This window comes from Kryptolebias marmoratus, linkage group LG10 (genome assembly GCF_001649575.2).
Source record: "Kryptolebias marmoratus isolate JLee-2015 linkage group LG10, ASM164957v2, whole genome shotgun sequence".
Classification (NCBI taxonomy): Eukaryota; Metazoa; Chordata; class Actinopteri; order Cyprinodontiformes; family Rivulidae; genus Kryptolebias; species Kryptolebias marmoratus.
The window spans coordinates 14,466,320-14,493,561 of record NC_051439.1 but is presented as its reverse complement, the minus strand read 5'-3'; the positions used below and the strand labels follow the sequence as shown (position 1 = coordinate 14,493,561).

Here is a 27,242-nt window from a genome sequence, read left to right as displayed (position 1 = left end):
ACTGCCAGTCACACTGGTCACTCGGAACTTCTTCCCCGCGAGAAGATCCGAAGAGGCCGAACGTAGCCTCACACGTGCTATTTATAGACGCACGCCCAGGTGAGCTACGTGTCACGTGCGTGACTTTGTTTACATTAATTCTCGACCTGCACGGAGCGCGAGGAGACATATCCACTTTGTTTACTGCCACTGGCAGTCATCCAGGAATTCACAGAACCATAGTTACAGAGTAACTTCCGATCACAACAGCAGCATGAAGATTTCTCCAGATTCTTAAAATCTTTTGATGATATTATGAGCTGTAGATGATGGGGTGTTCAAAGTCTTTCCAATTTTCTGGTAAGGAACATTATCCTGAGTTTGTTCCATGGCTTTTTGATGTGTTTTTTCACAAACTGGCGAGGTTCTGACCATCTTCACATCTGAGAGATTCATCCACTCTGAAATGCTCTTTTTGTACCCAGTCTCCTTACCGAGTTGTTGTTGAATAGTCAGATTAATTGCAAACTTTTTTGTACCACTTATCTTTTAATTTAAACATATGTTTACTATATTCCATTGTGAATAAATTATGAGTGTATGAGATTTGCAAATCATTGCATTCTGTTTTTAATTACATTTTACCCAACGACCTTACTTTTTCAGAACTGGGGATGTATATCTGAGGTTGTGATATATTTATTTATATTTATAGCCTCTATTCATGTGTGTCAAACTTATTTTATGTTGGCATTTTAATACCAGCTTAATGAAATGTTTCTTATTTTCAGCATCAGTGGGCGCTGCTGTAGTGTGCATCTCTCTGTCCTCCTTTCCTTCCTGTCGCGCCTCCACTGCTCCCTGTTTCTGCACACACACGCACACACACTTCTGCCTGTCTTTCTCCTCCCTTTTTATATTCTCTGTAATTCCTCCATCCCTCCCCCTTTTACAGTGCGATCTGCACCTCTCTGTTGCACGGCATCCCTCTCTCTCTCACTCCTTCTCTCCCTCACACACTCACTCTTTAGCTTTCGCTCGGTCTCAAGCACATCCAGACAGAGGGAGAGGAGAGATGAACGAGGTGCTCGCATGTGAGGAGCTCCTCAGTTGCCGATGTGAGGCAGGACTGGTGAGGAGAGAAGAGGAGGAGGAGGTGTAGAGGACTACTGCAGTGATCAGCCAGATTCTTTCTTTATCCCCACTGAGTTTCATCTCTCACTTCCTCACTGCTCTCACCCCCCTTTCTTCTTCATCCACTCTTCCCCTCTGACAGTTAAACCATGAAGACGCCTGCTGCTTGTTGCTAAGGGGGGAGCCAACCAGTGGAAGCAGAGGGAACCAGACGTTATTTTGTATTGAAGGTAATAAATGCTTTAGTAATGGCAAGGTGTCACAGATGTTGCATAGCACTTGACTGCATGCATGCTCAGAGGGGACTGGGCTTTGGGACCGAATGCAATCTGGTTCTGTGTGTGTCTGGAGCATGGTATGCATGTTGTGTGCATGTTGTGTGTGAACTCCTTCAGCTTGTTTCACAGGACTGGATATGTGTGGGCTTGTTTTTTGAGTCTTTGCAGGGGGTTGCATTCTGTGTTTGTGTTAGTCTCTACAGGAATTTTCCGATTGCCTGTGCATGTACTGCACATGAACACACACACATATGCACTGTAATGTTCAAGGAAAACTTTAAAATCTTCGACCTGCCTTATGTGAATCAGAGCAGCTGATTTGGGAAAAAGTCATTCTCTGAAATTCCAGTTTCCTGTCTCCAGGGGACTTATTTGATCCCTTTTTGTTTTCTGTAAGCAGGTGCTATGCAATCCATACTGCCTGCCTTTCCATACAGCGCCTGAGGTGGATACAAAGATTACCTGTCCATCGTGCTCAGACTCTAAAAGGAGCACAAAGCTGTTAGCCAGTGAGGAGTGTTACACACCACACTTCTGTTGGCAATAATAAATGATGGGGGAACAATGCATGATTACTTATTTGCTCATGCACATCATCATCCTCCATGTTCAGCTATGATTAGAAAGCCTCTTTGCATTTCTGCTGTTATTCACACTGGTGGTATTCTGATTTATAACCATTCCAAATTACAATTTAGCTTTACCTGCAGAATTGTGTGGTCAGAATGACATACTTCAGCTACTTTAAATCATTTTTACATGACATCCCCTTGGCAAGAACAGTGTCACTAAATTAGGTGCTGTGTGAGGCTTTCATATTGTGCCTGAACATGTGTTCTCATTATAAAATGTTGTCTCTTTGTCCCTTCAATAGCTCATCTCAGCTCTCTTTTCAAATCCAAGTAGCTGTTACAGCGTATAGAGCCATGTTCAGTGGTATGAGTTACATTTTTGGAGCCTTTGTGCAAAGACTGAATGAACAAAAATTAAGGAGCTGAATTGTGTGATGAAATTACCCTCAGCTCAATCGTTTTTGGACCACTGGTCTAACAAATGATTAAAGCTGTCTAATACAGACACTGGCTTCCAGTGGGACGGGGTAGAAAGGGCCGGCGCTGCTGAGTGAACTCCAGAACTCCACAAGTGTAGGTTATGGAAATCCCTAGTTAAGCAGAATTAATTTTCCTAAAAGTGTGCCTGTGTAACAGCTCAGAGAAAGTGCTGGAGAGTGTTTGGAAGCTGTGAATAAATCCTTTAACAGCAGCTCTCAAAGCAGCAGTGCAGGCAGGCTAATGTGGGAAGTGCAGTGGGGGTCAAAGGGGACCATCATAAGATTACACTTAATGGAGTAGCATAAAAACATAGTGGAAATAACTCACAACTCATAAAGCAACACTGTCAACTCGCCGGGGATCCATTTATCACGGAAAATCAATAGTTTTTAAAGTGTGTAAAAGTTTTAAACCACCCCTAAATTCTTTATATTTTGTTTCTGAGGAGCAAGACTTTTTATAACCTTTTATTGTGCTCCGAATCAATAGTTCTTCAGGCTTTCTGAATGTCTTTCAAAGTTTTTCTTTGGACTTTAGCAGCCTTTTACTCCGTTTCTTCCAGTTCTTTTTTTGCTGAACATGACCCTGTATTGTGTAATTTGTGCTTAAAAATTAGTTAAGTGAACAAGTGGTGGTCAGAGGGGAAAAGCTGTCTACAGCAGATGAACAGTTTCTGAAAGATATATTGATAAGAAACAGGGGGGAAAATCCAACAAAGACCTGACACAGGACCTAAGAAATGTGTCACCCTTCAGTTGATCATCTAAGAGCTTTTCAGAAATGTTCCTGTTGGAGCCAATATGTTTTTAGTCAGATTGTTTTATTTTATAGATTTAACAAAAAATGGGGACAAATTGTATGTTTGTAACTGGCTGTTATTAATAACGTCCCTAATAATTCCATTTTAGAGCTGGATTGTTTTCTTATTTGTTGACATCCGTTGAGTTTAGGAGCCTTTTTATGCCTGAATGATTCATTGGTCAGCATTAAGTGGCAACAACAAAACATTCTTCAGAAAATGGTCAGGAAGTTTACAGGATTAGACTAACATTGAGTGGGAAAAGCAGCCAAAGTCCAAATAAAACCTTCGAAAGACCTTCAGAAAGTCCAAAACAACTATTAAAAAAAAAACCTTTTTATAAAAACGTCTGACTTCTTAAAAGCAAAATATGAAAAAAAAAGACTCAAGACTTTTGCACGTTGCTGTATAAATACTGTTTAACACTTGTCAGGGTGTGTTCACATGCTGTATCTTTTTCTCTACAGGTATCAGTGAAAATGGCGGAGGGGACCAAGGATCAGGGAGGGACTGGCACTGCTGAGCCAGAAGAAGATTCCCCCAATATGATTGTCTACAGAAAGGCAAGGCTGGCTTTGTGTCAAAACTACAGTTTCTGGTCTGTGTGTGATGTGAGAAACATTCACAGTATACAGGAACCTGTCAGCGCAGGGGTCTGTATCAGAGTCCATCTAACACACTAGTTCCTCTGTCAGGTGTCAGGAAGTCTTCCTTTCAACCATCTTGAAAGATGCTTTCTCTGTTCCTTCCTTCAGGGCCCTCTTTCTTCTTGTGAATCTGTTTCTAGGCTGGCCTCCAATGCTTTAATCTCTCAAAACCCTTCAGTAGAAGGTCTGGGCAGTGACAGGTTCTTTCATTGTCAAGGGCAATTACCTCATCGCTGTGGTGCCTCACTTTCAATCACTGCTGTTTGATTGGAGAGGGTTAGCAGTATCGGAGGCTAATTAGGTGCATATTCGGCCGGGGAGAGGAATCTCAATCTTAAGGGCTGGGATCTGTAACAGCCAATGGGGGAGTGGGATTTCTCCCAACTTGAAAAAATAGCTTGTTAATTCACTGTCTCCCATGACAGGACACTTGTGAAAAGAACTTCTTTTGATCAGACTTCCCACAGAATCCACTACTACTGAGCCTGCTGTCTTGATTGCAGAAAAAAGTGGGCTATGAGCAGGAGGCAGCTGACAGATCCTGACCCACTGTCCTAAAATCTGCTGTTTCATCCTGCCCCTGCTGGCTCTTTATTCGTATGGTGGAAGAATGGGTAGGACAGGATGTGAAATAGTTGTTGATAGCCACTGTATCAGTTGGTAAGGTTTCCTTTTTAAGCTTGTATTCAGCATGCAGCCCACCTGGAAAACACTGCCAGGACCTGGTTTGTTTCCCGCATCTTGATAAATCTCTGGTGCTGATTCTTGCAGCAATGATGTTGACATTGTGTGTTATGAACAATGTCACATGTCAGCGGTTAGCAGGGTAATGAGTAGTGAAAGTGAGATGACAGCAGCAACTGATTTCCCTGCAGTAAAATACTCAAACTGTTAGGGGACAGATTCGGTCTTAAATATTTACAGGCCATCCCCTAGTGGCAATAATGAATAACAAAATTAGAGGTATGACTGTTTTGAGACATGTAACCTCTTAATAAACAATCCAAGAAGTGTCTTGAGGTTATTTAAAACACATTTCAGAAACAGAAGCACCACAACTCGCAGCCCATTATCTGTGCTGGCCTGTGCTAAAGAACGGTGGTTTACTGCAGTGTCATAAAAAGGGCAACACGCTGCTTAGCTGCGTTGAACTTTGGCCAGATTGCACAGCATGACAAATACCTGCACGAGCACCAGAAACGAGCCAACCATTCAGGCACTGATTGCAAAAATGAGGCAGTTTATCTCGTTTCCCTGATTTATGGAAAACAAAGCTCAGATCTTTAACAAAATGCCCTCAAGGAGAATAAATCTTCAAAACTGCAAGCACTCTTCTGAGCCATGGTTCAGATCAACCTAAAACAGACCTTTTTTTAGACTGAAGGTGGCAGGAAGTCTAATATAAAAAAACATTTTAACAAGTTTGTATTTTTAACATGTCTAAATCTCTTGTGGTTGACCAGAAAATTAAACATATAAACCTGTTGAAACCAGCAAAGACTGCAGAGCAAATTACTTTGTCTAAGCTATTAGACTGCTGCACGCTGCCAAAACAAGTTCAGTGCACTTAAGTATAGTTTTTTATGAGGCTCTAGGACTCTCCAGATTGTTTTCCCTCATTTGGTGTTTGGATGGCAGAGAGCTGCCATAACAGTCTAAAATGTCTCATACACAAGTAGGTGCTCAGCTGGGTTCAGATCTGGTAAACATCTGAGTCACATTGTTTTCATGCATGGTTTTTAGTCATAAAATCATCCGTTGAACCCTTGTGCAACCGAATCTTCTCACAGCTAAAGTCAAGCATTTGTGTTTTCCTTTGATTTGATACCCTTCTTAGCTTTTACATGTGTTTGTTTGGGTATTCATTGTACCGATTCTCATGCACAATTCCACATCCATGTATTCTAAGACACAGAAAAGAGCATACTGTAGTTTCACCGGGTTTCTCTTCACGAACTTCACAGTGCAGCTTTATTATGTAACACTGCACAAGCCTGGAGGCGACACATTTAAAAGGCTAGAGTTTGCTTGTCAGGAAGCTGCCTGTGAGAATATTCGTCATTTCATATTTTAGTCATACGCAGTGACAACAGACAGATTATTCTGAGGGTGACAGGACTGTCTGTCCTCCCTGTTTTGTAAATATGACTTTTGATTTGAAGCTTTTAAAGAGGGAACATCAGAAGGTAGAATCCAGGGGGATTTTTAAATGAAATCTGGTCCAAGTGCAGCACCTTGCATGTTGTCTGTCGTGCCTGTAGAATGTCAGAGAGGCCAAAGAGAGGAGAGATGTTGGATCTTTGAGGACCAGGTGCCCACAGCCTCTGGATTCAGTGGGTGGGCAGCGTAGCATAGTGTGAAAGCTGAACGCTGTTCCAAATAGGCAGATGGCCTCCAATATGCTCTGCTGCCTGGGAAAAGACTGGCAGCCTCATCCCAAAGGCTTGAGGAGCCTGTGTCAGCTGGAAAACATCAGCATCTTACCTGCGAGGAGTTAAAGCTAGCGTGAGCTCAAAGAACTAAAGAAAAAAAAAGTCAAATTCTTTTAGATCTACTGCATAAAGTGCTTATCCTGCAATAACTGCTGCAAAAAGCATTAAGTTAACTGTGTAGGCAGTTAGACAAAGGTGAACATGATGTGTTTGGCCATAAGAGAAGTTGAGTGCTCCAGAGAGGAGGAGGTTGTCTCTGTTTGTGCAGCGTAGGTGCTACAGTACTATCTTTCCCTGTCTCTCTCCACCCATGAGGAAAAAAGGAAGTAGAGCAAAACAAGCTGATAACTGCAGGACGTCTTGTTGTCTCTAAGAAACCTGGTGCACAAACGTGGGTTTCACACATACTCATGCACAATTTTCATGCATAGTGTACTGTAGTCTTTTTCTCAGCTTGCTGTGCATGTACAGAGGACTGGCATTAAGACAAAAAAGGAACCAGAAGAAGCACCACTGTGCTAGGAAATGCAATGAAGCTGAGGATAAAGGCCACTTTACTGTTCTGCTGGAAGCTCGCTAACTATTATTAGCAAACATCTCTTGTCCCTAAGTGCATATGAGTGGCTCTCCCGTTTTCCTCTATGTCGTTTGGGGGGCTGAGACTCTTCTGAGGTGGGAGAGCTGCAAACAGCTAATGGCTGCAGAAAAACTAAATCTTATTAGGACAATCCTCGGCTGTCAACTCCTATCTGAAGATGAGAATTATGGCTGCAGTATATGTGGTACAAAATTGTTAGAAAATCCTCATTTAGATGGGTCTTAAAAGGTACCAGTACATAGAAAATTACCTTAAGTGTTGCATTTCACCTAAATAATTAGCAGTTAACGTGCAAACCCACTAAAATACAGTGGAATTCTCATTATAGGGCTTAAGATCCAGGTTTCCGACGTTATCATTTATTTCAGCACCGCAGAGTCTTCATAGTAAAGCTTTATAAAGCTCCTGTGGAGAATCATTTTTAACCACCTTTCCACTTTTCATTTTCGGCTGCTTTTTGCAGTCTTTCTACTGCTTCTCGCTAATTAATAATTGAAGCCCATTTCAAGCATTCCGTCTTCAGAAAAATATCTGTTCCTATGAGACATCATATTCCACTTTCTTCCTATTCATACAAGGCACTTTGCGTAAGATTTCTTCATATATTTGCCCCTGCATGCTACTCTTGGTGCCAAGAAAGAAGGGATAAATCAGCACAGGCAGGAGAAACGTCCATGTCTAACAATCTTAATTCTCACATAACCTCATCACACCGTTTAACGCTTGCACATTAAAGTGTTGCGCGTTATAATGAATGTTTGTTCCTGCAGCACCAGCTGCAAGGTGACTAATACAGGTTATCACACCTGCGTCACTCCCTTTGAGTAGATGGATGTTGAATCTAACAGTGCCTGAGGGATAAAGAGAGCAGAAAATACTGTCATCATCCACATGTTTACTGTCAGCTTGTTGTCATTATAAAATCATTTAGGGAAAGCACACAGAGGGAGCTCCATCTGATCATACGGTGTAAATTTTGTACAAAATTACAGCAATCACACTACCAGTTAGACATTATCTCTCCCTTGAATGGTGCAGGAAGATAAAATTACTGTAAATGGCAACTTTATGCACCATTAAGTCAGCTACTACAGCAGGGATGACAGCTGGTTGGGTCTGAACACCTAACAGAAGCACTCTTGTAGCTCTGGTTTGGAGGAAGCTGAACTACTTCCTTTCGCTGCCACTGAGTTTCACACTCTTATATCCCTGAAGGGCCTCATGCCAGGCATATCTCTCCTCTTTTAAGGCTAAACCTCAGTCCGAAGTGTTTATGGGCCGCTATTTGTTCTTCCTGTGTGCCCTTCAGATAGCCCGCTCCAGCTGAACACTTTGGATATCGCCTTTGCAACTGCAGGGATGAGTTCGCCGAGCGCTTTATCATGTATGACTGCTTTAACACTGTCTCCACTTGCACCATGGGAGTCTTTATCTGAGGCGCTGGTATGGGCTGAAGCCTGTGTGCATGTATGCTAAGTGCAACTGTGGGTTGCCGGGCTACTCTCCTGGTTGGGTCAATAAGATAAAACAACAGTGAGAGCTTTGTGCTCTGTCTCTTACATAAGCAGCTCCTTTCTGTTTTATGTGTCAGCCTGTAGTCTCCTAAAGCAGAAGGACCAACACATCAAAGTCTTGGAAGTCCTAAAAACAAAACGTAGGTGGATGATAATCTGCGGCGCTTCTGCAGCCTGCATATTGTGTAGACAGGATTATTTACCTCATCCACAAAGAATTGCAGTGAGGAAAATGAAAAGCTTCAGTCCTTCCTGTGCCTCTCCTGGTTTCCCCCATCTGTTTGCACATTGCTAACAATGTGCTCTCAGAAAAGCACATTTAATAATGCAGCCAGTGTCATGCTTTTTGGGGAGTGAAGTGTAAAGCTGTGCATGCATGCAGGGGAGGTGATAAGAGGCGGTTTGATGTGTGTGAGGGGGAATGGCTGGCACCACTGTGTCCCACTTCTTAGAGCCCTCCAAACCCTCCTGAGCCTGACACTTAATGCAGAATGAAAAGGCGGCTTGGAGAGGCACAAAAAGCTCTAGCACACCTCAAATACCTTTGACTATACTGTGAATTACCTCAGGTTCTCTGCAGGACACTGAAGAAGCTCAATGTGCTCCTCCAGAGTGGATGACACAAAAATAAAATTACTGCAGTGGACTGAGGGACGATTTTAGCCATGAAGAAAATCTCCATTCACTGTCTTTCGTTTGATGTGTAACAGATGTAATAACATGCTTTAGATTACACCAATAAAGGATAAGCCATTGTTTTCTCATGTCCCATAAATAGCTAAGTTTAGTTAGTAGAATCCAGCTTTGACTGTAGTATCGTGAAAGCTGCTGATTGAGGTGAAAATCTGACATATTTGACAGCAATGACTTTGAAGGTAAACTGTAACCCTGCAATAAATTTGACAGATTCAGTTAGTAGTAAAATGGGATGAAAACGAGAAAAAGAGGTACAACACAAATGTAATGCATCGAAAGGAGTCAGCTGAGGTGGTTTGTGCATCCGATTAGCGTGCCTCCTGGGCGCCTCCCTATGGTGGTTTACCGGGCACGTCCCACAGGGAGGAAACCCCGAGGCAAACCCAGAAGTTGCTGGAGAGATTATGTATCCTCTCTGGCCTGGGAAAACCTTGGAATCCCCCAGGAGGAGTTGGGGAGTGTAGCTGGGCAGGGTGATGTCAGGGTTTAAATAAGCATTGGGAAACAGATGGATGGATGAATGAATTTGTTGATTTGTTTAGTTCTTGCCCTGCTGCTGAATGATCGGATGTGCTTTTTAAAATACATCAATGAGTTATTTGAGGCTAAAGACAAAGTGTCATTGCGAGTTGTTAGCGAGTTGGGAGGGTGTGTAGGCAGAACTTTTGTATCAATAGTACATCCATAGTGCTCAGACTTTCGCTCCAAATATACAATACAGCAGCACCCGAATAAACGGACATTTTGGCTTCAGTTTTGGACAATAAAGGTTAATAAAGATGCTTCGTTCTTCTTTATTTTTGTTGATGCTTCCAGTTGGTTAAAGCACTTTCAGTTATTAGCTCATTATCACCAAAGACCGCCTTAAATAAGCCCAGTTTCTGACTGTATGAAGCTTTTCTGTCCTCTCTATTTTAAACCGCAGTGACAAATGAACTTTCTATTATCACTCATAGCTGAGGAGCACAAGTTACTAAAGAGGCAGAGCAAATCACCTGTTTGTACAGTATACAGTGAATTTAGCAGAAATAACCTGGTTTGCTCAGTTTGGCTGATGGATATTTGACAGTTGATTGAGCAATAAGAAAGCAGAGACATATGGTACATTTGTCCTGGTGAGTTATGTCTTTAAAGGAACATTAAAAAACACAATTCTCACAGGATCAGATGTGCTGATGCTCCATGCTGAGTGCCTGCATTTATAAAAAAGGATTCTCGGTGAATGAATCTCACCCTGATCTATTGTTGTTGCACTCCTTCTCTTTTAAAAATGTATCTTCTTTATGCATCTATTGTAGTTGGAAGTTTAACACCATTGTGTTCACACCTTAAAAGTGCTGTCTAGAGATGCTTCTTACTTTACTTTGCTTTGCTTTAGGTTTTTAGTTATCACCCACCGCCAAAAGGTTGAGGAAGAACAAAACTGATTTTTGCCTGGCTAAAAATGGCTATAATTCAATCAAATTTACAGATACTGACCTAAAACTTGGTGTAGGAGTAGCGGACAGTCATTCATAAATTTATGACATTTCATGACATTGCCTGTGATCGCACACAACGTTATTATTAAGGTTTGACCAAGGTGGAGGGGGATATGGATTCCCTGGAGGAATGCTAAGCCTTGAGGAATTTATTTCTTTGTTGGCACAGTTTATTTCTTAGCTGGTGGACCAGTCAGCGATGGGAGTTTCCTCAACCTCCTGAATAGCACTGATGAAGTATGATTTTAAGGTGAAAAAAGCTACATGCTGCTTGTGATATTGTAAGATATTTCACACTTTAATCACTGAATGCTTCATTAGACAGCCCCCATCTCTGCTCAGACACTTAACGCTCTCGGATTATGAAAAATAACTAAAATACACCTGACATTCGAATAGATGATGATTACTGTCGATAGAGACAAAAAGAATAACGAAGACAGACTGAAATATTCTGAGCAGCAACGCTTACAAATACATCGTAATTACAACACCCTCCAAGTGTATTGGTTACAGACTCATTTGATAGGGTGACGGAGAGGAATGGTTTTAAATTAAAAAAAAACATCTGAATCATCTGAGCAGGATCATCTGTGTGGAACTGTAGGTCATGGTGGAGAGTCTAAGTGGTGCGACTCGTAATTGTCACCGAGTTCAGGCTCATGACTCACCCGAATGTTAATCACCCTGGTAGGGTGGCATGACTAAACATGGCCTGGAGGACAAACCCAACCATCTGGTTTCGTTCCGGAGTAGATACCTGCAACCCCTCTGACCAACATTCCCTTTATTCTAGTTCACTACAAACCACTGAGCAACCCTGCCTGCTTTTTGTTACACACACTGTCAGCACAGTTCTCCCCAGCATTTAAAAATTAATTAGACAAGCATCAGTGTGCTTTTGTGTGGTGCAGTCGCAGCCGGAGTCATAAAGGTCTGAACCAATTTGTCAAAAAATGACACCTTTATCCTCTGGTGCACTGGGACTTTTCAAAATGAATTTGTGGCGTTAGACTGTTAAGTAATCTTTGCAGGGTTTTTTATTTTTTATTTTTTTACCTTTCCTCTGTGTCATATTGAACATGGTAACAATTGTGGGAGACCTTACAGAGTTCCGGCTCCAGTTTCTACTCCAATTGTTCTGTCAATATCTCAAACTGCAAAGGGCAAATCTATAACAAAGATGTGATTACTTTCATGAAACCGAGTGAAAAGAAAAGCAAAGCAAAAAAGAACCTTAGAACTTTGTTCTCTTTTAGCTCACTTGATGAACAATAAACACGCTCCTAAACTCTGGTCTAAATGCAAAATCTGTCATATCTGTTGGCGTTTTACATTAAAGTGTATTTTATGAATGCTAATTTAACATTCACACTTTTGGCTTTAGTTTTCTTTCCATACATTTTTTAGCATTTAACTACTTTCAGCTATTTCAACCTTTCAAATGTTAAAACCTTCAGCTCATTCAGGAGATGAGTCTATGACTGTTGTTCTTTTGTAACTTTTCTAGTTTTTAAAATATTTCATTTTATTTGATCTCTTTTAATTTGTTTGAAAGAAATGGGATTTTTACATTTTTAGAGAATTTTAGCGTTGAAATTTTTGTTTAGCTGGGTAAGCTACTGTTTTTCTAAGGCTAGATTTTAGCTACTGTTTTGATCAAGTTTTAGCTTATGGCTACGGTTTTTCTCATTTTAGCTTTAAGCTAATGTGTTGTTTTTTGTTTCAAGCTATTGTGCTTATTTTATGTTTTAAGTTGCTTTTTTGTTTTTTTTGGTTGTTTTGTTAATTTTTGATTTTAGCTAAAGTTTTGCTAACTTTAGCTTTTGTTTTGCTTGTTTCAACTTTGACAATTCAGTTTCAGCTTCTTCAGCAAAGTCATTCACCACTCAGCACACAGAAAAGGCAATTTACTTCTATTCATGGCTTGATTTCTTCCATTTACACAAAAACAGTAAGATCCTTCATATCCAGAATCCCACCAGAGCGTGAAACCTTTATTAATCCCACCCTCCTTCGCAGCGAGCTACTTAGACGTGTCATGCAACATGAGCTTAATTCATTTAGACACTCCAATACATCCAGGCTTTAATGTGACACCACTGCATTTGCTTTAGTTGGAAATGGTTCTTCATTAGTGGAGAAGTAGGAAGGGAGTGCCGAAGCTTTTAAGCTTGTAATAATTATCAAAACCTATCCAGATCTCGGGAGATGGAGGCGGCAATAATGGTGCTTTGGGGTGGTTTTACCAGAAGAAGCTAACATGGTTATTCCCACGCTTTGTGGGTGCATCAGGCAGAAAGCAGCAAATGCACATTCATGATTATGTGATTTGCTTTTCCCCTGTAAGCGCATGTTGGCTTGAATATTGCAGTAAGATCTTAATGAGTGAAGCATTATTGAGCTGCTGTTGGCTTTGGTGTGACTTCCATGTTGTCCTGAAAGCACAAGTTTTTGCAGGATTTCCTGTAGTCCAAGTCCATTAAACAGCTCTCTTAAAAGAAGCCACGCTGCCGTATTTCAGATATCTACTGTCCATAAAACAGATTAGTGCTGCTGACTACATCCTGAGTTCACATATCGTACGACACCCAACAGCTGATTATTGAAAAGGCTTAATGCCTTATGTGCTTCAAATGACTTGTGAGATTTAACAGCTTATAATGGGAGGGCAGCTATTACTGAAAATCCATCAGTCTGTGACTGGCAACGTGCATGAAGATGTGAAACTCCTTCTCTAAATCTTTCAACGCCTTCACCTTTAGCTCATCCCTTGTTATGGCACCAGTTTAATCAACTGACCGAACAGAACCTCACTGGGACCATCCTACCTTTTATACGGACTGCCACCTCAGAAAATACAAAGCTTCCCAAGTACAGCCTCAACGGCAGACGTTAAAAACCTGCAAAATTGTGTAAAAATGCTTTTGTTAGCTAAAGAATCTTAATCTTTAACAATCTACACAGTTGAAATCCTGGGCTAAACAAAGGAGATGGGATGTTGACTGACCTGTGCCAGCCGGTGTCTTGCCTTTGACCCCCTGCTTTAAACTGCTTTGATCGTTGGATTCATTCAAGGGAAACCATTGAGATACAAAAAAACACACATAGGTTTAGTTTAAGCTGTCCATAGATTCATTGCAGAGAATGTCACCACATCACAGTTCTACAATAGCTTTTCCTAGAAGGTCCCATAGACACCTCACTGATGCTGCTTAAGTAGCCACCAGCACCTTAGTTAACCATTGTTTACTCCAGTTTCCAAAGATGTTGCCAAAATATTCTTTACTGCAGTTTTGTTTTGAGTAGTTTATATTTGGAGCTAAGATTGTAATTTATTTTGAGTACCAGTAGAGGTTCCCCCTATGGTACATGTACTAAAATTTGAGAATCAGGGAGTTTAAAATAGACTGGACTAGATTTGATGTGGTCTTTGCTTCCCACGGTGGCCAGCAGGGTCTTGAATAACCCAGTTTTTAAACAGCCAAAATATAGCTGCAGTTCAGAAAAAAGCATGATCCGTACACAGCTGCAGTCACGTGCTCGCTTCAAGAAACTAATTAAGCTTTTTTTTTTGTTCTTTGCTGCCCTGGTTAACCATTAAACTAAAGAGACGGTTTCAATTTTCTGAAGTGGGAGTGAATGCAGTACTTTGAAGGAGTCGAGGTGTTACCTGCTGCAGACGGCACTCAGAGATTTCAATTTGGAGAATCAGGGAGAGCTTCTGATGTGTGAGACAAGCTAAAAGATACTAAGGAGATGGTCTATTGATTTCCAACATCTAAAACAAGTCAAGCCTCAAAACCTTTATAACAGCTGAAGGGAAGATTCTCATTAAGTCTTTTAATCTTTTTCAGTGTGTGATGGTTACAACATCTTGTGTGGCCTTTTAGTTTACAACTAATTCTTTTTGTGCAAAAGGTTATCTTTTACCTTTACCATTATCTTTTTGCTTATCAGACTCCATTTGTGATAGATATACTTTTATATAAGCTGTGTCTCAGGCTCTGAATGGTTTTTGTTCCTTGGAACAATAAGAGGTTTTCTTTTAACGTCAAGTTATTTTAAAATGCAAAAAAGCTTACAAACTTTTCTCTGCAAATAAGACAAACTTATATTATTTTCTACTTATTATTTTGTTGCTCATTATCGACCACTCCAGAGCGATAATGTAGCGAAATATCTCCTGAATCACTTTATGGATTTTAATGAAACTTTCAGAATGTAATCATTGGGTCGACGTCTACAACTCACACTGATTCAAGATGGCCTCCACAGCTAATCAACCTTAGCCTATGCAAAAATGGTTACACCTCAGTAAAATTTAAAGATATCTAGCTAAAATTTGGTGTGAACGTAGCTGCCAGTCATTCGTATCACATACTCAAAGTACAAACAGATCAAGCAAGATATCACAATATCACATGAGATTGTGCAAAATGTTAACTTCTAGCTTTGACCGTAATAGCTATAACTCATCATATAACTTGTCATTTCCCAACATAAGACGATCTCAGTCTGAAATTTGCATATAATCCTTTCATGGCATAGTTTTAAAGGAATTCTAGGTTCAAGTTATTCCTTTTGCGTGTTATCTAAAGCTAATTGTTAGCTCAGCATTCAGAAATGCCTTAGTCTGTTGCTGTTTCAGAGGAAATTATAAGACAACGAAGATGCCCTGTAAATCAGGTGTGGCTGAGCAAATTGGCTTTACAGCCCAGCGCTAAATTACAGCCTGCTGTCACAAGCAGATAGCTTGTGACTGGAGAAGGACAGTAAAAGGCACTTTATTTAGAAATATATTGAAAGGATATAAGATTATAAAGCATGGCTAGTTCCTTTCTAGGAAGCCTGTTCAATAATTCAGAGGCGCATGATGGTTAAAGCTGCAAATTTTAGCTTTGCAGACATAATAAATGGCTCATTTTTGGCTCCCCCTGAGGTGAAAGAACTCAAGATTTATGAGCTTTTGGTTGGTAGATATTCCAAGTTGGTTGATTCTATGGATAATTATTCAACATTAGGATTCTGATCCCATGAAATACCTTCTTTTTTTTTTTGTCTATGTTGCAGCTGTAAAGACACCTCAGGCCTCATTTAGTTTCTCTGAGAATCGTTAGGGGTTTTTAACTGAGCGAGCGAGGGCGAGGATGACAACGAGACAAAAGCCAGCGCTGCAAACATCTCCTCTGCAGGTCTCTATCAGGAAAAAAAGGAGTCTTCCCCTTAGGGACTGAGTGCAGCAAAGCATATTACAAGTGTGTGGCACTGCCTGCAGCCACCGTGGCACTGGGTGATGAGATTTTCTCTCCGTATGTCGGCCCGGCTGGAGAAATTTCATTACCTGTACGTACGAGTTGGGAGTAACAAGAGTTTATTGCCAGCACGGCAAATCTGTCATCCAGTAAGAACAAAGACGTTTTCATCACTCTTCATTAGATCTGAAGTGATGCTTTTAAAAATTATATCCTGCTAGGAAATCTGGGAGGCTTTATGTCCAAGGATCTGGGCTGATCCACTTTTCTCTTTTCTTTTTTTTTTTGCCACTTAGATCCAGTCACTCATGGGAAGAGCCAACACAGGTATTGCTGATATGAGATATGCAGTAACAGCTGTGTGTGGGTGACAGTTGTACAACAAAAAAAAAAAAGAGGTCGGGTGGAGCTTAATGATACACAGCGGAGCTGTAAAAATCCTCCTCTACACTAGCAGCCATGACAGAAAATCCATGCATCTTTAAAGGTCAAGGGCCCCCTATTACACATTGATTGCTTGTGAGTACAGAAGCTGAAAAAGAAAAAAAACAGGATCTTTTCGAGCCGAGTTATAAAATGTTTGGTGAATTAAAACATGCAGACTGTCACTAGAGGGGAGGAATTTGGAGCAGATGCTGTTATAGATTTATAGCATCAAAAAGGAAAAAAAAAAAAAACATTTAAATCTCAAACGTTGTTAAGCCGATTAAGATGTGACACATCATTTGGATGCAAAGTGCTGCTGCAGGCTTTTATGCAAACCTGATTGAAAAGGAAGGCTGAAGTGTGTCGATGTACGGTAATTGAGTGCAACATGTTTTCCATTTGTATTGTACCTTTATAAAAGAAAATGTGTCATTATATATTAAAATATCAAAAAATCAAAGCCCCAGCATTCCTTGAAGGACTGCTTATCAGCTGCTGCCTTTCATGCGAAAGTTTTAGACTAAGATCATCTTAAATTGAGAAACTGAGTGGTAGACATTTTGATCACACCTTAAAAACACCATTATGCACAATCTCATATAATTTTATACACAAAATATGTTCTGTGAATGACTGTCATCCACAACCACATCAAATGTAAGCTTATAATCTATGATTGTGTTGACTAAAGTTGCTTAGCTTTGGCAGACATCTTTTATTGGGTTGACTTTGTAGGTTAACCAGATGTAGATGTTCATTCAATGATTACTTTCTGCAAGATTTATTAAAAATTGCCCTGTGGTTCACAAGATATTTCGGTAAAAGTCATACACAGACATAGGCAAAAACCCAAAAACCTTTGTCTTGTGGCAGTGGGTGAATAAAATGTGCAATCTTTCAATGAGTATTGCCAACTGTTCAAGATAAAGTTGGGTTTTCAATAAATACAAAATATAAAAGTAGGTTATTTGTTAAATTCTGAAGCCAAAAACAGTCATCAGGGCACTTTGAGGGGTTTTGTCACCTTCTTCTCTTCCCCTCGTCGAGGATTAGACTCTGTAGGGCGTGAGCTGGTCTCCTGTGACTCAGGCATCAAGCGCAGGCATGTGGGCCACAGGCGCACGGGACAGGGGCAAACCCGGCCTCAACCACGCCTCCTCCCCTCTCCTCCCTCCCTGCAAACTAATTACCAGCAGGCCCCGAGGAACCGGGCCGGCAGGAGTGGCGATGGGGGACGATGCCAGCATCTAAGACAGACAGATGGTCCTGAGGTTTCAGCACCTCAAACCAATTTCCTGTGAACATTATTAGCTGGTGCCGTCCTAGATTTGAAGTCGAGGCAGAGGCATATGATGAAGATGAAAATGGATCCTCCTTTAGCTCCTGTATTGACCGAGGCAGAGGAATGTGTGCCCAATCTGAGACAATCATAAGCAGTGAGCCTCAAAATAGTCATCTATACCTCACATTGTCTTCTGTTTCAGTCCCTTTATGATATTTTAGCTTAAAAGTGGGCACGTTATGACTCAGAAGTGAGAGCTTGACTTTACTTATGATTAATAAAGCAGAGGAGAAATAAAATGCTGGGATATGATAGAAGAGAACGTTGACAATCAGGCTGGTTGCAGCAGATGTCGTCTGTCTGATTCAGTCTGTCAGCTTTCTTCACACCCAGTTTTTGACATCTTATCTCTCATTTTCAATGCTTCACATGCAAATGGCCTTCCATTTCTCCTCTCCTCTAATAGCAGACTAGTAGCTGTGAAGATACTGATCCTTAATTGGGTCCAGATTTTAGCACAAGCACTCAACATGCAGGGGGTGTGGGAGGCGTCGCCTCCCTGCATGTAAATGGCTTTTTGCAAATGATCCCCCTCAAATCAGCAAACTACATGTAATGCAATTCTTTCGCATGGGAGGAAATAGCCTTTTTAGGATGTTAAAAATAAGCAGTGGCACATTTTGGATGACTGTCACACCCAGGATAGTTTTTGATTCACGCACGGCTAAAAGCAGCCATTCCAATTTGAGGCTGCTGATGCCCCTCATTTCAGACAGGGTCTTTTTTTTTTGAAAGTACCCCCCCGTATTTCACTTTGTTTTTCAATAGGACTATCTGTTCAGAGGGGCAGCAGATTCATGTTTTCCCTGCTCTCGAGCCCTTAGCAACCCGTGGAGTATCCAACAACAGACATTTACAAGAGGACAGGGCATCATTTTCTGTCCTCCTTGAGTCACATCAACAAAAAAGAGACCTGATGAGTCACTCTGGTTTGTGAGCAGGCTTTACCTCTCCTCCGTGCAGCCTGATCAGCCTGGCAGCATTTCCATTTCGATGGTGATCACAAGAAATTAACAACCTGAAAGCTTTAATTGTCAGCTCATTGGATCCCCAGGAACATAAAAACCTAAAATGAACTTTTAGTTTGTACATTTCTTTAAAAAAAGGCACTGATAACAATCTTTCTAATCTAAGTTAGTCAAGCTAGCTCGCTTCTTAATGTTGGAGTGAAACATCCATGCATCAATTATTCTCTTTTTCATGCAGGGTTGTGAAGAGCTGGGTTTTGGAGGCAGGAGACACTAGTCCATCAGAGGGTCATATACTGTAGAGTGACAATTTAGAGTTGCCAATTAACCTAACATGCATGTTTTTGGTCTGTTAGAGGAAACTGGAGTGCCTGGAGAAAACCCATGAATGCACAGAGAGAACATATATATATATATATATATATATATATATATATATATATATATATAAATAAAGAGTAGTTTTCAGAAGTTGTACACCACATCAGTCAAAATAGACCATCATGCACTACCACCTGAGACAACTGAGCATGCTAAAGCTAACAAAAGTAACTCATTTTTCTGATTTTCAGTTGTCACAAGCTTTTTAATATCATTTCACCTGTCCCTCATCTACCTAAGCCCCTGCACTTAAAAAAAATCTATTCAGAATTTTGGCAATATGCCTTTTTTCGAAGACAGCCTTTAAGTGATTGATGATTTCAGTGAACTAAAGGCTGTTATGAAGCTACAGCTTCAGAACATGCTTGTGTAAATGGATGCAGCGCATCCAAAAAATTAGAACAGGCACTCACAGATTTGTGTCACAACATTTTGTGTCTGTGTTCTAAAAGCAGGCAAAAGTTAATTGCTTATATTTTAACAAAACTAACCTTTCTGTCAGTTTAGATTCACACATGCTCCTTGCACATCCTGCTGGACACGTTTTTATGAATATTCATCCAAACTTTTGTTTTCTTGGGGGATCCCAAACTGGCCTGAACAAGTAGCAAACGCCCTCGTCGGCGCTCTCGTCTGACTGTGTCGAACTGCTTCTAAAGAGAGCTGAAGCATCACAGACAGACATGCCTGGATGTCTCCCTGTGGAGCAGCCAGATGGGTGCGCAGTCAAGTTGTGATGAAGTGTGGACTCTGGAAGCAGTTGTCTGTTGGGTCTCTGTTGGGTTGTGGGGCACTTTGGCTCAGGAGAATGTTATTTCCTGTTATGTAATTAAATTACACATGAATCAACATGTCAACACCTGACCGGAGACAAGATGATATCAACTAAAATACTGGTTATTCACCAGTTTAAATGCTTACATAGATTCTTGATGCTCTTAGGAAAATCAGAAGCTATTCAGCATAAAATGTCTAAATTTATCACAGGAGGCCTATTTTTAACTGGTACAATACAATGCTGCATTTACAATCCACTGTAACCCCTGATTACCAGGATTATATATGAAAAGGTATTGACGAAAGTAAAAAAAATGGCTTCACTGAAGTGTAAAAGGTGTTTTTCTTTCTCTTTGAGCTGTAGGATCTGAAGGAAAAACCTGTTTTTTATTGCCTTAAAGAAAAGACGTTCCCCGCAGGCTTCTCACTTTGCAGACAGCAATTTACACATTTACACATCCACCAAAACTGTTTATATTTTCAGATTCTGCACACATGACTGTGCATGAATATGTGTCAGCGTGTGAGGGAGTTTATGCAAATGTGATTCATTCACACGTCTCCAAGCAGTCCAAGTTTCCAGCCATCGCACTTATTTGGCTTGGCTTTTCCAGTCTGCGCCTCGCTCCGTGAGCGGCTGTCAGTGGCTCTCCTCGGCGTGTCAGGAGCCCTCGCAGCTTCCACATTGTGACTCGGCATGCTGCGGAGCTGTGTACTGTGAGCTGCGAGGAGGAGAAAGGGGTGGGGGTGGGGGGTTCTTATCTCTCCAGCAGGTTTTATTCTCACCTCACTCCCCAGGGCATCTCATACCACCTGGAACTCACTTAATTATGCAGCCAGCATGACACAGAGGTCAAAGTGGCATTCAGATGAGTGCTCTGTGACGGGTTGTGTACTTTGGAGAAGTTTCTGTGCAATATGTCACCAAACATGTTGCAAGCCAGGAGTGGATTTTTGTCACTACATTTTTAAATTGATCATATTTAGACACTGATTAAGAGAAAACAACAAAATAACCAAATAAGCCAAATTAACTGATAAATTGTGGTTTTATTGTAGGAAAAGAAGCTCGTTGCTTTCAGTTTTTCAGTCATTAATATTCTTGTTCTTCTTTATTCTCTTGAAAACAAGAATATTACTTATTGCCTGCAGACAAATCATCATGTAAGCTCTGATTCACACTTTTTCACTGGCGATGTTCAGATATGGTGCACAGTTCTTTTTCTGATGAATTTTGGCTCACATGCCGAGAAAAAAAACACTCAGATGCTGCGCCTAATTATAGAATGGTTAAATATGGTGCAGGGAAGTTTGAACAGTACTTTGTTTTATTTGTTTTAACTGCGTGAATGCTGACTCAGCATTCCCACTCTTGTTTTCTCCTTTTTAGTTTTCGTACATTTGGTTGTAATCTAACTACTTCTGCGTACTTTGCTTTTTTAGCCGTTCATATATGAAACGTTCAGCTCATACACAAGATGGATGCTATGACTTTTGGTTTCTGTAATTTTTATACTTTTTTAAGTATTTAACTTTATTTACGAATACTTTTCCAAAGAAAATACACTGAGATCTCTTCAGTTCCTCCAAAAACAGTTTTGTTTGAAATCTGTTTTTGTCTATTTATGCTGCTTTAAGATGTTTGCTCTTTTTAGCTTTTAATTGGTGTTCTGCTTCTTTTAGCTTCAACAATTCAGTAAATTTCAGCAAAGTCATTAAGTGCTCAGCATTCACACAAAATGTAATTTCTCTAGTTAATAACAAGATTTGTTCATTTCTCTGCAAAGTGGATTATATGTGAAATACAACCCATCAGTGAGGACTAGATTTGTATTAAAATACATTCATAAATGGCACCGGGTCTGCTGTAGTGAGACTGATACTCAATAAAAGCAGCCCATATTTCCCCAGAACAGTGTAAAAAATTGTTTTGATTTCTCATCTCTACACATCTTGCAAAACAAAAGTACCTTGCAAACAAAGTAAGCTGACAGACAATAAAAGGGAAAAGAAAATTAAAAAGTGGCTACAGGCCAGATTTTGCTACTGGAAGTGTTTTTTTTCTGCCAGAAAGTATCAGAAAACCTTGGCACAGCACTGTGAAAACTACTTTAATGTGAGCCAGCAGATAAACAACGCAGCTGCTGAAATTTCTTGTGATAAAACGGAGTTTCACACTCTGCAGCCGCCAGCAATTCAAAAGAGAATGCCCTTAATGTGGATGTGTTTTAAGACAAAAAGAACCTAAAACCGACTGTATAAAGCAGCTAACCTGGGTCCGATCCGATCCAGCTTCCTCTGGGTCTGAACTAATCGACACAGCAAGTCACTCAAGGCAGATTAGAATGCAAAGCAAAAAAACAAGAAGCATACTGTGAGGAAACTGACAAAGCAGGAGATTTAGAACAGCAATTCCAGTAGAGTTACAAGCCATAAATGTATTAACGCTATCTGGGATTTGAAGCACTGTCAGGCTAATCTCAGCATCAGCACAACACCTCAGAGCTGCAAGAACAGATGGCTGCTCCTTTCAGCAACCCCTGTTGTTTCTGCATAGTTGTGAAACAAAGAGATTGTTTTAGGCATGGAAACAGTTTACTTTATGCATTCATATAAAAGGGAAATCAGAAATTCAGGGCATGTTGTTGTTGTTGTTGAGTGGAGACAGACTTGGCCGTGACCTTTGACAAGTTGGTGAAAAAAGGGGGCAGCCACTCACTGACCTCCCTTATGTCTGCATATCTGTTTAAAAAAGCCAGAGTGGGAATTTCATACAGCTTTGAGTATAAACATATAGTCCCCCCCCCCCAATGATTTGACATTGAATAATTATTTACCTTTTCTGTGCTAAACCTTTGAAGATAAACTGAGATTTTTTCAGACTCCTGAAGTGTTGGCGGCCTTGTAAAGGTATTGGTAATTATAACTACAACCCCTTCTATAAATCTCTGTGGATTTGGAGACTAGAATGGCCTCTAAACTTTCAAGGTGCTAACATTCCCAACAGATTACAGTAAGATAAACATAAAAACTGCAGATGAGAGGGTGTGCATAACATCATCCCACAGAAGCAGCTGAGAGTCATCCTCGAGATGTTACAGATAAGACTTTTAACCGTATAAAACACAAAGTCGTTGTTTAGGCATTTGGAAACTTTTCAGACACTTATCATCGTCATCCAGCTCTCATAGACAAGTCGTAATAATCTTTAGGTCGGACATTTTTTTTCGACCCATCACCTGGACATCTTTCATTGTCCTCATAGCCCCAGATCCTTTTCAGCAGTGACGTACGGCGTGCAGATGACTGCTGAATCATTAAAGCTTCTATTACTGGCTCATCCGTGTTCTGTCTCGTTTCTAAAGACAAGGCCGTACTTTTTAATAGCTTCACCTCATTTTTTGAAAAAAAAAAAAATTGTCTCAGCTTTTCATTGAGCAGGAGAAGTAAATGTTTTAACATTATCCGCTTGCCCGCCAGAGTTTAACATTTCACATTTACACGTCAGGTCGTCGATTTTTGTACGACCTTTCCCCAATTTGTCAAATCTGAGTTACAGAAAGTTATGAGAAGCAGTGCTATCTTGTAGACCATTCAACTCCTTATGGGAGCCCCACATACGTGATCTGCGTTGATTAAGCACACGCATGAGCAGCAAATGTAAACATACAGTACAGCTACAAGAAGTGTTTGGCTGATAATCGTTTGTGGCGAGGAGCAAAGTGCCGTTATCCCGTGTTCGCAGCCCCGATCGGCTCTCAGAAACCCTCCACAGCACGCTGCAACACCATTAACTTTATACATCTAGAAGATACAACATGCACTTTCTGCTGCTGTGATGAGTGCTTCTTGTCTGTTGTCGCCCTATAGAGAGATAACGAGTTAAGCATTAATCAGCTCAAAGTTTCTTCCTAAACAAGAGCAAAAGGATATAATACTTTCCAGCATGTTTAAAAGGATTTGACTAGTCCTTTGCTGATTTTACTGCTTCTGTTGTATTGTTTAACACAACAGGTTTATCTTCTAAAGAAAGATAATAATGTCTCACAGTCCCTCTCTTGTGATGTACAACCCAACCATATCGGACCACACATAAAAAGCATCACTATCATAAATTGCAAATGTATTATTTGCAATATTTCCCAACTCAAAACTCTACAGAGCCAACAGACAGAAGTGAACTATTATTTCGTTGTTGATAGCGTCTCCTTTTGTTCTATTTTGTTTCATTTTATTTATTCTATTTTTGCTTTGTTTTTGAGCCAACTTTACTCCTTGTTCTTGTAAATGTGCACTGCCGATACAGAGAACTGCTAAACTGTGTTGTTGTTGTTTCCTGGAACAATGACAATAAAGTTCTTTTCTATTCCATTTGACAAGCCCATGCTTATCTTGCCACACAAGTGTCTGGCTCATCTGTCTGCTTAGAAATATTTGTTCTAACCCTATGCTTTGCTGTAGACTTATGAGGCAAGTTTATAAATTATCAATGAAAAGCTTTGGCAGGGAAAATGTTTGCCTTTGATTTGAGTAAATGAGCTGCAGTCTCTCTGTATGGTGCTATCTTTACTTTCTTCACCATTTTGTTTTTAAATATTGGTAATGCTGCAAAATTTAAACAAGAAAAAAATGGCTAAAGAAAAACATTAGCATGGAGTTGTTTAGACCAGTAATTCCCAAAGTTGTGGGTCGTAAAACACCAAGTAGGTGGCCTGGAGAATAACACTGAATTGTTACTAAGCAAAAATGTGCTAATTGTAGATTAAATTAAATTTAACAGCTGCACAAATTTAAATTAAGCTTTATGGTGGTGCTATGTTTAACGGTTATGGATTACCAGGTTTATTAAAATTCATCTTAGGAGGATTTTTAAAATTTATTTCTAATGACTGATGCAACGTTTTATTGCTTCATATTGCATCCAGACTTTGTGTCAGTTGTTGAAACTTTGTCTCTGGGTTCCAGAGAGCCTAATGTGGCTGAAACAGGAAAAAAGGAGGGGGGGACCTTACACACAAACAGGAATACTCTCTTATGGATGGAAACAGCTTAACTTTGCATTTTTGAGCCTGTCTCCCTCCCTGAGTGAACGGCTCAAAGATACACCTTGTTAAATGATAAATGAACAGTGGGCAGAAAAGGGCCTAGATGTGCGATGGAATGGCACTCACTATGGAGCACAGCGTGATGCTAAGAGCCAGAAACAGCAACTTATCATCGAGAGGCGGGATAGTGAGAGAGAACACTACTTATAAAAAGAAAACGGGGAACAAAAGCTCTAAAATTCTGAGTTGTTCGAGTTGACTTATCAAGAATCAGCTTTGTCGACAAAAATAAAATCTAAAACCTATAAAACTGTTTTTAAACAAACAGTAATTAACCTTTAGAATTCACTAACTATATCTAAAAGATAAATATAGCAAAATAGTAGCTAAAAGCTAAAATCTGCAAAACAGTGGCTAACAGTTACATTTAGTAAAACATTGCTAAAACCTAAAAAAAAATAGCAAAACTGTAGCTAAAAGGAACTTTAGAGACAAAAGGTGAGCACGTATGCTGAGGTAGATTTCAGAGAACAATGTTTGGAAATGAACTGAAGCGATCTTCGTGCATTTCTATGGATTTTTTAAAAATAAAATTAAATAATTCAAACAGCATAAAAGTTATAAATACTAAAAGTTACAGCACACTATTCCAAATCAAGCCAAAACATTTTGATATATGAATGGTTAAAAGAGCACAAAGTATGAATCAGCTTTCACACAATAAAAAATTCTGAATTAACTCAGGGATTTCGTGTCTGTGTGTCTGTCCTTGAGAGACTGGATGTTTGGCTGCTTACCGCTCTGCTTTGTGAAGTGGCTGCATGGCGAGCTGTGTTGGGAAGCACCTAATTTTAGGCTAATGTGGGATGTGTTTGTGGCTCTGGCTCGGTCAGAGGTGTGATATTTATCTCAGCCCCTGGGATTCGCTTTGGCGCCCTCTTTTCCAGATCAACTTCTAACCCCAAGTGATGTAGCAAAAAAAGAAATCCCTCTAAAATGTGTCTATTACCACAAGTTGTGGTGAGTCCACTTTAATCTTTGAGGTTTGAGCTTAATAGAGGATGTCACTTTAGATTACAATCAGAGACCAAAATGTTGAAATTAAACACTTCAGCTTCGAGCCTCGTCAACAGGGTGGAACTGGATTTGACGTGTCAGCTCTCAGCATTTAGTCGAACTTTCTCTGTGGATTACATGTGTTTACAGGAAGCCCTCAAAGCTGCTACATGAACAATTTAAAAACAGCTGATCTGATGCTATATGGGTGTGATATATGGTGGCTGCTGGTTCTTTCAAAATGTAACTTTTATCATTTAATTTAAAAAAAAGCCTCAAATTTTGCTTCAAACGCTCATCCTGTTTTTATCAGCATAACAACACTGATTAAAAGACTCAAATATCAGTCTGTATCGACTGTGATTGGTTTTCTCAGTTAAATTATCATCTTCAGATAATGCAATCTTGCAGCTACAAAGTGAGCGATGGCGTTAGTTGCTGTAAATCAGCAACATTTTGCCCATTGCACCTACTTGCTCCTGTTTTCTGAAGTAGAACTACGTTAAACAAAACTGGTTGCTTCTTTATTTAGTGAAATGATTTGGTTGGTTTAGTTTGAGCATCCTTCAATTTTCCTTTTGGTGTTTTATTTAAGAGTCCTGTTAGATTGAATGTTTGTTGTCTGAGTATTTAAACATTAAATCTATAATCTTCTGGGGGATGTTTGTTAAAATGTTTCACTAACAGTGTCTCAAATTGCTGATCCTAATGGCTGATAGTGAAAGAATAAAAATGGAATAAACAGCCTCTTATCTGTGCGCTCCACAGATGGAAGACATTGTTACACGAATACAAGATGAGAAAGCAGGAGGTGTTGCCATTCGGACGGTTAAAAGCTTCCTCTCCAAGATCCCAAGTGTCGTATCAGGTTTGTACCATGAATGTGTGCGTGCATCTGTGTTTGTTTGTGTCGTACAGTAGTGCTTGGGGAAAACACGCATGTCCGAATCAGTTAAACAAGTGTGACCTTTGGTGCTCATTTTAAGTGATGATGTCTTGGAAGACTGAGGCCTGTGGTGGGATGCTGTCCTGCAGAAAAGCTGCTTTTCCCTTGCTGTCCTCTCTGAATGTGTGCCTCTTTTGTGAAAGCTCCTCTTATGTTGGCGCTTTTGTATAACATGAGTCATCAGCATTGGACAAGGAGATTGCTCCCTCCTTCTGTGAGGCTGAGTCAGTCCTTCGCATGGCTCCCTCAGGTCTGACGGCCTGACGATCTCTTCCAGCAGCCTCTGCTGAGCACCAAGGCAGGACCAAATGTTGTATTGTCCAGGAGCAGAGGGAGAAAGGACTGCAAACCTGTCAGCATTATGCCAGATTTAAACACCTACACGTCTTTGACAGCTGTGACCTGCAGCTGGCAAATCACAACCCCTCCCCCCCTC

At 40.3% G+C, this 27,242-nt stretch overlaps 1 protein-coding gene across 5 annotated transcripts in view; it reads left to right on the top strand.

Annotated features, from left to right (window-relative positions):
• LOC108237031 (regulator of G-protein signaling 6-like) overlaps nucleotides 1-27,242 on the top strand; it is a 51,840-nt gene that overhangs the window by 13,574 nt on the left and 11,024 nt on the right. For 3 of the 5 annotated variants that reach the window (XM_017418224.2, XM_017418214.2, XM_017418200.3), the window contains exons 2-4: nucleotides 771-1,343; nucleotides 3,710-3,805; nucleotides 26,629-26,728. In XM_017418224.2, the coding sequence (XP_017273713.1) occupies nucleotides 3,722-3,805; nucleotides 26,629-26,728 (184 nt within the window). In that variant the 5' untranslated portion in view covers nucleotides 771-1,343; nucleotides 3,710-3,721. Of the gene's footprint in view, nucleotides 1-724; nucleotides 1,344-3,709; nucleotides 3,806-26,628; nucleotides 26,729-27,242 lie in introns of those variants that run through there. The other 2 variants (XM_025006029.2, XM_037977980.1) reach the window with 2 other exon arrangements.